This window comes from Tiliqua scincoides, chromosome 3 (assembly GCF_035046505.1).
Source record: "Tiliqua scincoides isolate rTilSci1 chromosome 3, rTilSci1.hap2, whole genome shotgun sequence".
NCBI lineage: Eukaryota > Metazoa > Chordata > Lepidosauria > Squamata > Scincidae > Tiliqua > Tiliqua scincoides.
This window is the reverse complement of record NC_089823.1, coordinates 126,639,992-126,653,602: the sequence shown is the minus strand read 5'-3', so window position 1 is coordinate 126,653,602 and position 13,611 is coordinate 126,639,992. Positions and strand designations below refer to the sequence as shown.

The 13,611-nt window shown below is 40.0% G+C and overlaps 1 protein-coding gene across 2 annotated transcripts in view; it reads right to left on the bottom strand.

The window, feature by feature from the left end:
- Positions 1-644: 644 nt before the first annotated feature.
- DGKH (diacylglycerol kinase eta) overlaps positions 645-13,611 on the bottom strand; it is a 64,381-nt gene continuing 51,414 nt past the window's right edge. The window contains exons 24-28 of one of the 2 annotated variants that reach the window (XM_066619284.1): positions 13,262-13,354; positions 12,200-12,319; positions 10,407-10,515; positions 8,515-8,645; positions 645-734 (exon numbers count right to left, since the gene is read on the bottom strand). In XM_066619284.1, coding sequence (XP_066475381.1) covers positions 645-734; positions 8,515-8,645; positions 10,407-10,515; positions 12,200-12,319; positions 13,262-13,354 — 543 coding nt within the window. The remainder of the gene's footprint in view (positions 735-8,514; positions 8,646-10,406; positions 10,516-12,199; positions 12,320-13,261; positions 13,355-13,611) is intronic. The other variant, XM_066619285.1, reaches the window with a different exon arrangement.

The window sequence follows — 13,611 nt, the reverse complement described above, 5'->3', positions numbered from 1 at the left end:
TACATTTCTTTGACATGTGACACATATAAGTAACATATGAAACATTTTTACCCAACATGAGCACTAAGTGTAATAATAAATTAAATATTAAAACAGATACAAAAATTGTTCAAGTGTATGAAATATCAGATGGGTCATGCAACATAAAAAGACAGTCAGGTTCAGGCAGGCAAACTATACAATACAGTTTGCAGTCATAGTATATGGCATGGCTCTATCCTTAGTTCTTGGCCAATGAGAAAAAGATTGCTGAGGTACTGGGATTGCCTAAAATCCCATCTCTCTCTTAGTCTCCTGTACAAGAGATTCCAGGGAAGCTTATGCCTCAGGAAATTGTGAAACCCAGCAATCTCATTTCATTACTGCACAGAGAGACACCCATATATGCAGGGAATGCAGTGATGCCTTGATTACCCTTGTTGCAATGCAGGTAATGCACAGCCACCTACCCAATTGTTCACATTTGGATTGTTCATCACAATATATGCCACAGCATCTTCAGGCACACAAAACCTTTCAAGTTCTTGCATCAGGTACTTTTGTCAAACAATGTCGAAGACACTCATCCATACAGCAACCTACACAGAAGGTCACATGCCTCCTCGGCTTTGCATAAATCGCATTTCTTGTTTCCAGCAGGTCAGTTACACTTCAGACAAAAGTGCAGTCCTGCCAAGTTCTTTAATTCCCTGGAGAATTCGCTTCATATGACCCACTTTCACGATCCCCAGATCCTACAAAAGACAAGGAGAACAGAAAGTTTACTTACAGGAGCTGAGCAAAATCAGTAAACTTAAACCTTTAATAATGATGACAGTGTTCAGAACTGATGGGGGATAGAGATGTACACATCTGACTAATGCAGAAAATTATAGCGTCCAGTTGGAAAAAGTAATTTTACATATTTGGGCATAATTTTGTTAAATTGGACAATTTAAGAGAAGATAATTTTAATCCTAAAGTTACAAAACTACCTTAAAAAGAGTCTACATTTAAATTACCATAGTGGGGGAAAATGATGAAACCCTGCCTAAATTTTTGTCTGTTCTTCTTGCTTTATCTAGTTTAATTCCACAAAAGCCTTTTGCAGAATAACATAAATGGTAATTGTATATGGCATTATAAAGGTACCATAGCAAAAGGAGAAAAAAAAAAAGCAACATTAGAGGGGAACTGGCAGTTTCCTATATTACCACATAGCATTATGTGGTGGTGACAGACCTAAAAGTGAGAAAAGGGAGGCAGGGGCCTGTGAAGGCAGCCCCTCTCTTTGCCCTCTTGGTTCCTTTCCTAAGCAACAGGGCAGGTGAGGAGGCAGCAACAGCAGTTTTTGTTTGTTTTAAAAGATGGATGCAAGCTAATAGGTGGAGAGTGCCCCAATTCAGGCAGCAAAAATACTTGAACTGCTCTTTTCCCCAGGAACAGCAGAATTTTGAAGTGTCAGTTGGGAAAAAACCCAAAAGCAGAATAGAGGCAGGGTGGAGGGGAAGGTTTACATTTACATTGCCTTAAGACGATTTAGAATTGAAGAGGTACAGTTTTATTTTATGTTACGCTGTTTTAATCAACAAATAAAATGAAAAAAATAAAGAGCTTAGTAGCAGGAATGTAGATAACAGTGAGAAGACTGGTGGTAAAAGCATAGAGGCAATCTCAATTGCTAGCTATGTTTAATTGAGATTATGAAACTCACTGCTGAGGCATGAAACAGCAATGTGAACTGCTATGGGCAGGAAATATTCGGATACAGGAAAATTTATAAACGACTGGATTCTTCCTGCACAGGAATATGTGATCCCAAATGAAAATGCTGTATAAGAAATAGCTTTATAATACAGTAGAATAATGTTGTTGTATATTTTGTTTCTTTGATGGGCCTCTTTCTTTTGAAGTGCAATGTGATCAAAGTGATTTGTCTCATGACAGTTGCTTCACCTAACTAATAACTCAGTGTGATCGTATTTGTCATTAACTGTTCATATGACTGGTTACTTCACAGGGGCTGTTACAAAGACTACTGACAAGTATTATAAGATTATGGTAAATTCTCACATCAGGTGCATTTCTAGATATGATGACAGGATCATGTTTATTCCTAGTAATCAGAAAAAAAAAACATTAGAAACTACTAGTGGCTTACTGAAGGGTCCTAAATAGATTTAGATAAAAGTAACTTACCTGAAACAACAAAGAGTTTTGTGACACCGTAAAAGACTTTAAGATGTCACAACACTTTGTTGTTTTTGTGCAACAGACTAACACAATTACTCCACTGTATATTATTATTATTATTATTATTAACAGTATTTCTATACCGCTTTTCAACAAAAAGTTCACAAAGTGGTTTACAGAGAAAATCAAATAACTAATGGCTCCCTGTCCCAAAAGGGCTCACAATCTAAAAAGATGCAAAAGAACACCAGCAGACAGCCACTAGAAAAGACACTGCTGGGGTGAGGAGGGCCAGTTACTCTCCCCCTGCTAAATAAAAAGAGGAGTAAACACTTGAAAAGTGCCTCTTATCCAAGTTAGCAGGGGTTTACCTATAACAATCACCCCAAAATACTGTACTGTTGCTCATAAAATCAATAATAAGACATTCAATCACAGGGATTTTCAACATTTCTGAAAAATGCTCACGCCCTGTCAGATATGCTATGTAGGACAACCTTCCTTCAGAGAACAATAGCCGAGGACCATTTTATTCTCAGGCATATTTGTTACATTCCTGTGTAGGCAAAAATAGTTCATGTTGTCACCTGCAAAGTTTGGTGTGTTTCTTTGTCTTTGAGTACCAAAGCCACTGCATGCACTGGCAAAACAATGATGTCCATATTTTGCAACAAACAGTGCCATATTTTCCCTACACAGAGATTATAATGAAGATACAGGTGGGGTCTCTGTATCTTGGACCCCGTGGATACAGAAAACTGTGGATACTGAAATCCACTCCTTCAGCCCCTTTAAAGCCTCCAAAGGCTCTGGTCACCTACAGAGAGCTTTCTGAAGCCTGCAGTGGATGCATACGTCTGCCCACAGCCTCTGTAGAATTCAGAATAGCTGAAAAGGCAAAAAAATTCTACTTCCCGTTTCCTCCGGAAACCAAAGTAACATTTAAATGCCTTAAACGTCACTTCCAGTTTCTCTCTAGAAACCAGAAGTAGCTTTTTTGGCCATTCTGAAGCTCACAGAGGCTGTAGGCAGATGTGACGCTTCTGTGGGCTTCAGAAAGCCTTCTGGAGGCATCCGGAGCACAGCTCCAGATGCCTTTGGGAAGTTCAGGTAGGGCCAAGTCTGACTCAACACAGGTCTGGGGGACCCAAGTTGAGCCAGATCCACAGATATAAAATCCACAGGTAAACAGGCTCCACCTGTAATCACATTCATTATAAAAGACATATACTCTAGAAAAGGAATATAAGTGGTGAACTTGGAGAAAGTTTCCCTCAGGCAAAATGTGCACATCTAGACCAAATGATGAGTGTACTAATCATATTAAACTGTAGCATTTAATTATAGCTCCTGCTACCACTGGCACTTAAAATTACATAAAAATAATATAAGAAATCACATCTAAATTCATTTTCTTAGTCTTGTCCACAAGCACAAATTCTCTGGCATCATAAAAGGAAGGAAGGACAAAACAATATAGAACAGTATAGCTGCCTTGGATCCCCTCAGGGAGAAAGGCAGGGTAAAAATACTATAAATGAACAAATGAATGGAGACCGTGGAGAATAAAAGAACTCTTTGCAATCACTATACTGGAATGTCTCCAATGTGTTTTACATTCATGTTTGCTACAGCAGATACTTCAGAAAAAAACTGGTTTTCAAGTATTAAAATAAAAGCGACCCAAACATGCAATATACAGTGACATGATCTGGAAGTAACCTGCACCACGAGTGGGAGGAATGTCAAGATAAACAGCTAGCTTAACTGTTCTTGCCCTTTTCCTCCTGTGATCTTTTTCCTGTGATAAAGTGAAGCACTTTCTGTTTATATGGCAGTCTCCATGAAAGCAGTCCTCTACCTTCCATCTTAGGGAACCTTTTCTTTATGATCCAGCCACCTTACTGGGCAGGAATACAGGCATCAGGTGAGGAAATGAAAAACTCAGATATGAAAGTAAATGAACAAGACAACTAAATTTTTACTAGAGATCTTCAAAGGTTTTAATAAGCAAATATGTACAAGGAAAGTCACTTTTAAACCAGCTTTTGAAAACACACAAAAGCATAGGGAGAAATTATATAATCTGGGATAAATGCCTCCAGATAAACCCAACTAGACTGGTTCCCTACTAAAGCAGTATATGTCAATTCATACATTTCCCAATCCTGCCCATCAACATCTACTTTCTCTTCTCTATGTCTTAGATATCACTCCCTGCCCTTTCAAATTCTTTCATTCTTTTACCTCCATTCTGGATCAGTCTGACTTATACAGACGTTCCCCTGTAATTGTGGGGGGTTCTGTTCTGCCCCCTCCCCTAATACAGAAACCATGGATACAGAGGAACCCTATATAAATTTATTTATTTGTTTAACCTTTATTAGCATAAAAATATGTAAATATATAAATAGCAGCCCTTTCTGTTTACAGAGCAGTCAGTCAGTCAGTCTCACTCTAGTGTGAAGGCTGATTGCCTGCACGTCAAGTTCTTCAATGAAGCAACAATGTTGCTCGCTTAAAAAAGAAACACCCATGCTCAAGCACTCCTAAACAAAAACAAAGGTAATGTAATGGGCACACAAGGGTTGGGGGGGCCACTGGACCCACAGATATGGATGGATGCCTGTATAGAGCAACACTGACCTCTCCGCCAAAATTGTAAGTTTATTGTCAAATTTAAGTTTCATTTCTTGAAAACAGTATCTTTAACTATATTCCCCCAAACATTTAATTTGCTTTTTGTTTTCTGGTTCCTGGGTTTACTTTTTAACCATTCTACCCAGTGCTAAACAGAGAACAACCAAAAAGCACACTTTTCCCCAGACAGTAGATTTCACAACACAGTAGATCACACAAGGGAGGGAACAGGTACATTCCTTCACATATGTAAAGTTCTCTTGGGACTACACAGCTCTAAAATGTAGGTGGGGTTATTTTTACATTTGAACGTGTTCAATATTAAATTCCCAGCCTGCACATAGAGAATGTTAACACCTAGAAACCTCCCCTGGACATACTCTACATTTCACTTGGAAATATGTGTTTTTTTTTTCCACATGAGGGAGCATTCATGCATGCTGACTCCTGGCTGAACTGGCAGTACAGTCAAAGGCTAGTGCATCATTAAATTCTTTGAGTGGTCATCTGAAGGCATACACCTAATGGCCAAGAAACATTCCTTCAGTCAAGATTAGTTTATATTCCAATAGAGTTGAAATCACTCTGCCGCCCCGGCCCCCATTCAGGCAACCACAAATCCACTTACCAGAGGTGAATACCCATCTCTAGCAAGCAAGACACTTGGAATCACACAGAACCCTGACCAAAAAAGGTGACACCAAAAAAGGTGTCACCATTTTTGACCATCCCCAAGTCCGAGGACAAAGGAGAAAAGACTCCACCTCTCTCTCTCAAGGCTTGTGCATGTGCTTTAGGGAAGAAATGAGATGGCTGGCTAAATAAGTCAAGCCAACATTATAGATCCCCCCTCTCCAAAATCTGGAGTTTCTTTGTGTCTTTGGTTTTTCAAAGTAAGCAAAGTTCACTGAGCTGCAGATAAAGGAATTATGTCATAAAAATGTTCCTCTTACAGGATAATCTTTGCATTAAAACTACTAAGATCTAACACAGATATTTTCAACCACTGTACCATGGCACATTGGTGTGCTTCAGATGTGCCACAGGGGTTTGGAGGAGGGTCATTTATAAATAAGGCCATTTGAGCACGTGCTCCCTCCACCGACCATGCGGTATGCCTTTTCAATTTGTCAAAAAACTGATGGTGTGCCTTGATAATTTTAGCACCTTGTCAGTGTGCCGTGACATGAAAATCACTGGTTTAGAGTCTGAGAACTTGAATATAACTTGAAGAACCTGTGCAAAGAGCTTATAATTCAAGCATGGATTTTGTAGCCAAGGAAAAATTACTTTATACTTTATAAATTTAAGTATAAATTACTTAAAAATTACTTGTTTTATAAAGCTTGGGAAACAGATACATGTTCCTACTAGCTGAATTTCACATCAAGTGAATACAATTTGCTTCAACACAATTAAAAAATAAGCATTACGTTTAAATTTTTTTTTCCAAAGGGGCACATTGAAAAATCTAGCAGTAGTTCTCAAACTGTCGGTCCAGGATACCCAGTGGGTTGTGACCCAATTTTTGGTGGTTTGTGAAACTGACAGGGCAGCTTAGGCTATGTGCATCAAGAGTTAAACAAGCTGCTACTGGGGGGGGGTCCCGCACCGCTGCCCAATCACCATAATAGCCACACCCGATGGCATATATAAATCAGGCAGCAACCCCAAGGCCCTCTAAAAAGTCTGAGAACCACTGACCTAAGAATAGACACATTTTCAGAGAACCATTTACAACATGAAATTCCTAAGCCTGTAGAGAAACCGATGTAGTTTATGACATTGAAATGAACAGTGTTCCCATGACAGGTGACAACCTAGGTCAGTGTTTCTCAAACTGTGAGTCGGGACCCACTAGGTGGGTCGCAGGCCGATTTCAGGTGGCTCCCCATTCATTTCAATATTTTATTTTTAATCTATTAGACTTGATGCTACCATGGTATGTGACTGCATTTGGGGAAATGTTACAGACCTTTACTTTTAACAAGGTACTCTGTATATACTTTTAACAATGATAGTCAATGGGACTTACTCCTGGGTAAGTGTGGGTAGGATTACAGCCAAGGATTGTTAAAAATTTTCCTGCTTGATGATGTCACTTCCAGTCATGACATCACTTCTGGTGAGTCCCAACAGATTCTCATTCTAAAATGTGGGTCCCAGTGCTAAATATGTGAACACCACTGACCTAGGTGATAACAGCTTTATTTGTCTGCAGCCTATCTGCTTTAACATTGTTCATTTCAATGTCATGAATACTGGCGATAAAAGCCTTAGTACTGATGTAGTTTAGTTTCTCCCTTGTGCTTTGACAACTACTGTATTGAATTCTGCTCAGTCTTAAGATTTGTTTCAGTTATGAATGCACTCGATCAGTGATTTTCAACCTTTTTCATTTCACGGCACACTGACAAGGCACTAAAATGGTCACGGCACACCATCAGTTTTTTAACAACTGACAAGGCACACCATGCTGTCAAAGGGGGCTCACATCCTCCACTGGCCCTACTAATAAATGACCCTCTCCCAAATTCTTGTGGCACACCTGGAGACCATTCATGGCACATCAGTGTGCCACGACACAGTGGTTGAAAATGGCTGCACTAGATAATGGTTTCCAAAGACAAAACCAGAATGAGAGAACAGGAGTAATGCCATGGAGAAAATCCTGTAGGAGAAATTTCAGGTGGTAAGGCCAGGCAGTTTTAATTTTCCCTGGCTCATCTATACCACAAAACTTTCAGGACAAGCGGTAGTAAAAAGGGGGGAAAATGTCAAAGTTCTACATAAGTTGGGCAGAACTTAATCTAGAATGTGACAGTGGATTTTTCTCTCTTCAAATGTAACAGAAGTTTCATAAATCACTTAAATTTCTAAAATTGTGGTTCCAACTGCTGAGTCGCAATCCATGAGGGAAACCGGAAATGGGGCATTCCCCCCTTAAGGTGAGTGGCCCAGGAATAGGTCTCCGACAGTGCAACAGCAATCGCAGCACCATGGGAACCCAGAGACATTGTAATGCATGTGGGGGATTCCTGCAGCCTCCTGGAGGCTCGCAACCCCCTCTGTGGTCCTCCACATGGCTGCAAGGAGTTCCGATCTGCTGGAGCTAACTTCTGGTTTGTGCTATTGCAAACCAGCTGTGAGCTCTCATAGCAGATTGGAGCTCCGTACAGCCACGCAGTGGGTCACAGAGGGGGCTGCAAGCCTCCAGGAGACTGCAGGATACCCCCAGGTTTTTTTACAATGTCCCTGGGTCCCTGCAGTACCGCAATCGCTGTAGCACTGTGGGGGTTACCCCTCGCCCCAACCACAACTTAGTGTGGTCAACTTGGGAACTGCTGCTCTAAGACAGAAACAGGTGCTAGAGAAAGTTTCAGAAACCAGTTTAGATTAATTTTGAAATCCTTTATCACGTGCATCTTGATAATCAGCTAGATTGCAAATTATTTTCTGCATAGACCCCAATAATAAAACCAAGTCTTTCAAGTTAGCATAATACTGAGTAATAGTTAATGAAGCTAAAACACTTGAGTGTTTTCTCCAAACCTGTCTCTGCTATCATTCTATTTAAATTCTTTAAAGACACTAAAAGCCAAGCTACAAGCAACCAACTAGAGGGAAGATGGGGAGAAATTTTAATTAATTTCTATCAAAGAAAAAAACCTAATGAGCAGAAAAGTAGCACAAAGAAAATACCTTAAGATCTCGCCTTTCCAGGTGCAAAAGCTCAGAGCCTCGGATGTCATGGCTGATGAAGATTTCTTTGTACTCTCCCAAACTGAGCAGATCCAGCCAAGCAGCAACTTCATCTGTGCCCCATTTTTGAACTACCAAAGTTAAGAGCAAAACCCCCTTAATTTTTACATGCTCAACTGCATTATAAGCAAAGGTTAGGCCATAGAGTGGAAGACAGAGTAGAAAACTGCAGTGATAGCAAAAGTCAAATGTATTTTTTGCGAAAATGGATCATTTCTTTTTTCATGCAGGTTACAACTTAGTACAATCTGAGAATGAGTGCAAAAAATAAAAAAGGGCAATCTGCATTCCAGCCATGCTCTTAGCTTTAGCATCAAAGCTACCAAACTTCTGAACTTTAACTATTTAATTGTAACCATATTAGGTCTTGTGGCGCAAGGTCTATGCATGTTCTAAACACACACAAAAAAGGATCTATTGTTTACAATGTAAACAGAAAAAAGTAGCACTAATTAAAAACATAACAATTTCAGCTCTTAATTCAGTAAATACTCCATTAACTGTATCAGGTGAATAGCAGATTTAAAAAATCATCAACATTGTTCTCTAAGGTTAGTTGCCCATTCTAGATAAACAAAACCAAGTTTATTAAGGAAATAGGAGTATATAAGCTATTGTTTCAATTTTCATGTCTTTTATTCAGTGCTATTTTACTCCAGTAGATATGGCACAGGATGCTACAATTTAAATTCAGTCTCTCAAATGTGTTCATAATTGCACATTGACCTTTCTTTTGAAATACACTGCCTGCTGAAAGTGCAGGGCTTTTCAAACTGGGGTGTCGCGACGCCCCAGCCTGCGGGCCCTGGCCCCTTAAGGGCGGGGGCAGTCTGGATGCAGGGAGGAGGCAGCGGCGCGATCCCCAGGATTGCACCACTCAGGGGGGCTGCAGGGGCTTGGGTACACATACCCAAGCCCCTGCAGCCTCCAGGGGGTGTGGGGAGCCCGGCGCAACCTGCAGCAATGAAAGTAGATGCGGAGCGATTGCGCTCCACTTCCGCTTTAGCGCTCCACTTCCTGGGGATCATGCTGCTGCCTTCCCCCGCCCCTGCTGCCTTCCCCCTCCCGCTCTCCCAAGAACTTAGCGGCTCTCAAACTCTCCCAGAGAGTTTGAGAACCACTGCCTTAGTGTAAGATCAGTGTAAGATCAGTATAAAAACTAGAGTTCAGGTAGCTATAGAACCTAAACAAGTTTATAGAGCGTACTCAGTTTCCTTTTCCTAGGAAATGGAACTTCTCTTTGGTTAGCAAATATTTAAAAAAAGTAAACAGAATTATAGAAAATAGGAAGCGACTTTCTAATGTTCTACCTTCAGGAAATTGCATCTCAGGTACACAGTCAAGCCGTACAGGGACCGACCCAGGGTGTTGGGCCTCACTTTTCCTCACATAAACTAAGACCGCACAAGCACACATTTATCGTTTGCTTATGCCAGCATACCACAGGGGAAGCTCAGTAATGAAGGACAAGTTGCCTTTAGGACAGCTTGTTTATCATTGCTTATCTTCCCTGTGGCCATCACCACGATACATTTCCAGGTTTGAAAACTTCTGTTCAAATATTAAACTTAAATGAACAACTAGCCCAAATTCAAAGAAATCACTGAGAGATATTTCACTTTATCTCTAAGGTGAGACAGTGCTTAATACAACGTAGAAGTCCACCATGTATCTGTATGTCTTCAGTATGCATCTGCAAGCCATTCAGCCCAGAACAGCTGACAAAGCTCCCTTCAATTCACAACTAATATGATAAGCACAATGCATTATTTCAGCATATAATTAAGGATCCAAAGTAATGTCTCCCTCAAAGCAGTGTTGGCAAAACATACCAGGTTGAGGACTGGTCTTCTGTTTTTGAACCTTTTCCTTTTTAAATTTTGGCACGATGCGAAATACTGTGCTTCTGTTATTTCTTTTAGCATATTCCAAAGGAGGGTCCTAGAAATAATGAGGTGGAAAAATGGAGATAGAAAAGCAAAAATTGAAATATATCTATATATAAGTAGAGTTGCTAGTTTCCGGTGAGTGTGATGGGATTGTAGGCTGAACACAATGGACTTGGTTCTGAATAAAATAAACACCATTTTCAAACATTTCTATCAATAAGATGTATAAACTCTAGGACAGGAAGAATAAATTACAGGAATAAATAACAAATACCCAAATATTTGTTCCATTATTTCACTGTGGAACTTTTTACATGCACCCACCCTAAACCCAGGGGATAGATCCTGGGGGAGGGCCCACGGATACCAAAACCATGACTAAAAGGGAACCTTATATTCACTGTTGTGCCAAGCACTCCTGTCTCTTCCTTTGCATTCTGTTATAGAATGCTAGAAGAGGAACGCAAGAAGCAGCCATGCAGACTGCCAGAGGGCAAAACTAAGAGAACGCTAAGAGGAAACAGGAAGCTTTCTGTTAGCTTTATTCCTCCAGAGTTCCAGCTGACTGCCTCTTGTGTTCCTCGTCTAGTGTTCTATAACAGGATGCAATGGAAAAGAGACAGGAGTACATGGGGCCAGGAACACAAATAGGTAATGGGTGTTGGAGAGCACAGAGAACCAAGGATAAGTGATATGGGAATAAGTGATAAGGGATATGGGGGAGGGGATACCTGTATACAAAATGGGGTGCATTTTCTAATGGGATCCAAACCTGATGAAGCAACATCTATGAGCAGTCTTAAGAAAGGGACAATTAAAAAAATTATAAGAGGAAAAACATTTTGCCTTTTAATTTAATTTATTTTATTGTATTCCTATCCTGCCTTTCTCCCCCAGAGGTGACCCTTTTCCAAAGGATTACTTATTGTAACAACAAATGTTCGGCTTAACCTTTAAATTTATATTAAATATCACCCGCTCACAAAACCACAAATAGGAAATCCTCCAACATACAAAAGAAAATGTACATTGCAAGGAATTTAGAAGCATATACATTGCAAGGAATTTAGAGGTAGATTTGCGGATGTCTCAAAGTGTCTTACCAGAATTGACACTGCCAAAGAAGAATATAATACACAAAAGGTAGCAAGTTCCAGAGGGTAAGTCATGTTAGTCCATAGATATAACCACAAGGAGTCTTGTAACACCATACAGATCAACAAACTTATTGTATCATAAGCACTTGTGAATTACAGCCTGCTTCATCAGGTGCATGAAGTGAAATTCTCAGTAAGCAGATATATGGGACTGGAGAGAAAAAAAAAGTACTGAAACCAAGAATGTCAGATGGTAGGAAAAAAAAGTGACTGAGTCTTTTGACAAGCTTAAAATACAGTAAGCATATAAGAGATTTTGTATACTTTTAAGCTTGTCACAAGAATATGTCATTTTCATTTTCTCACACTCCTGGGTTTCAATATTTTTTCTCCAGACCCCTAACTTATGCTATCTGAAAATTTCAGTTCATGCATCTGATGAAGTGGGCTGTAGTTCACATAAGCTTAGAATACAATTGTTAATCTTTAAGATGCCACAAGAATCTTTGCTGTTCATGTGCACATCCAACAAGTGACATTGAATAATTTTCTGAGTGACACTGAGATTGAGTGTCTGAGTGACAATGGATAATTTTTTAATACAATGAAAGCTACAATGCAAGTATAAAATTTACTCACCTCATCATCATTTAGTTGCAGAACATAGTAAAGCCAAGGAATGTCTGCAAGCTTTCTCAACTCTATTTCTAAACTGTGCACAGCTGTTGAGAGCAGTTCTTCATGAGGAGAGTCTAAGTGCTTTAGAAACCAAGACAAGATATAATCAAAGCTGTGTGTGTTTAAAAAGGACACAGCAAATTCTCTTTATTATGTCGTAAAGCTAAAAAGCTGAGAATATGTTCTCTTTTTAAAAAAAATGGTTCCATGGCAAAAACTGGGGTAAGTCAAATCTATGGAAATGAACAGGGCATAAGTCTACATAGGTCTTAAAACTTTCACATTTGCCTCAAAGCATTAAAGTTTAGTTAAAGTTCAATCCAGATGACAATGAATATTAGGAATTTATAGCCATAACAGGTTTCTAGCCGATACACATAAAAGAATACAGTCCCAGTGCATTCAATGGAAATTATTCCCAGATAAATGCATATAAGATTGCAGCCTTAGTCTCCACCAGAAACAGAAAAGAACTCCCCCCCCCCCCCCCGGGCGCATTTGAATTAGCTTCAGTTACCAGTGAGGAACATGGACATTTAATAGAAAAGTAAGAGAACTTGACCAAATTCCGGACAATGTCAAAGCTAAGAGTCACTAACCACTGCTGATAAGAGCAATTGTTTTGATTATGCAAAGTCAGTGAGTAACAGATAGGAGAAAAAGCACATAATGCGTACCTGTTTCATAAGAAGTTCAGTCTTCTAAACTTCTAATACTTCTCCCTTAACAAAGGCACAACTTAACACACAATCTACAGACAACCTATGCACAACCAACAGTCCCACACTTTGGGTTCTATGCCATCACTCGCCTCCCTTCTCCACCACTGCAGAAATATAGGTAGCTAGTTTATCAGCAGCATGGTAAGCCAGCTACATTTTTGCAGGGGGCAAGTGCCTTATGCCATGTTAACCCATTTTTGCCTGGCACACAGGTGTACACATTTAGTCCCTGCTGCATATATGCAGTGTTGGGCAGAGATGGCTTAAGTAAACAGTTCCACTTTTTAAATCACCATCTTACCAAAGGAACCTTTCCTACTAGCAAGGATTCAGTTTCATCATGCAGTGCCTTCACAGTGACAGCAACTTCAAGGGCAGTGTTTCTAGCAAGGCACTGTGGGGAAAAAATACGAAGATTAAAAACAGAGGCTGTATATTTAGTTCTGAACAGCTTGCAATCGTGGAAAAGATAAATCAATTTTTTTTTTACTGTATCTACAGGCCCAATCCTATCCCATGTTCCAGCACTGATGTAGCCACAATGCAGCCCCAATGTAAAGGAACAAATGTTCCCTTACCTTGAAGAGGCCTCCATGACTGCCCCAACACCACAGGATGCAGCGCACACCCCATTGGCGCAGCTGCATCAGC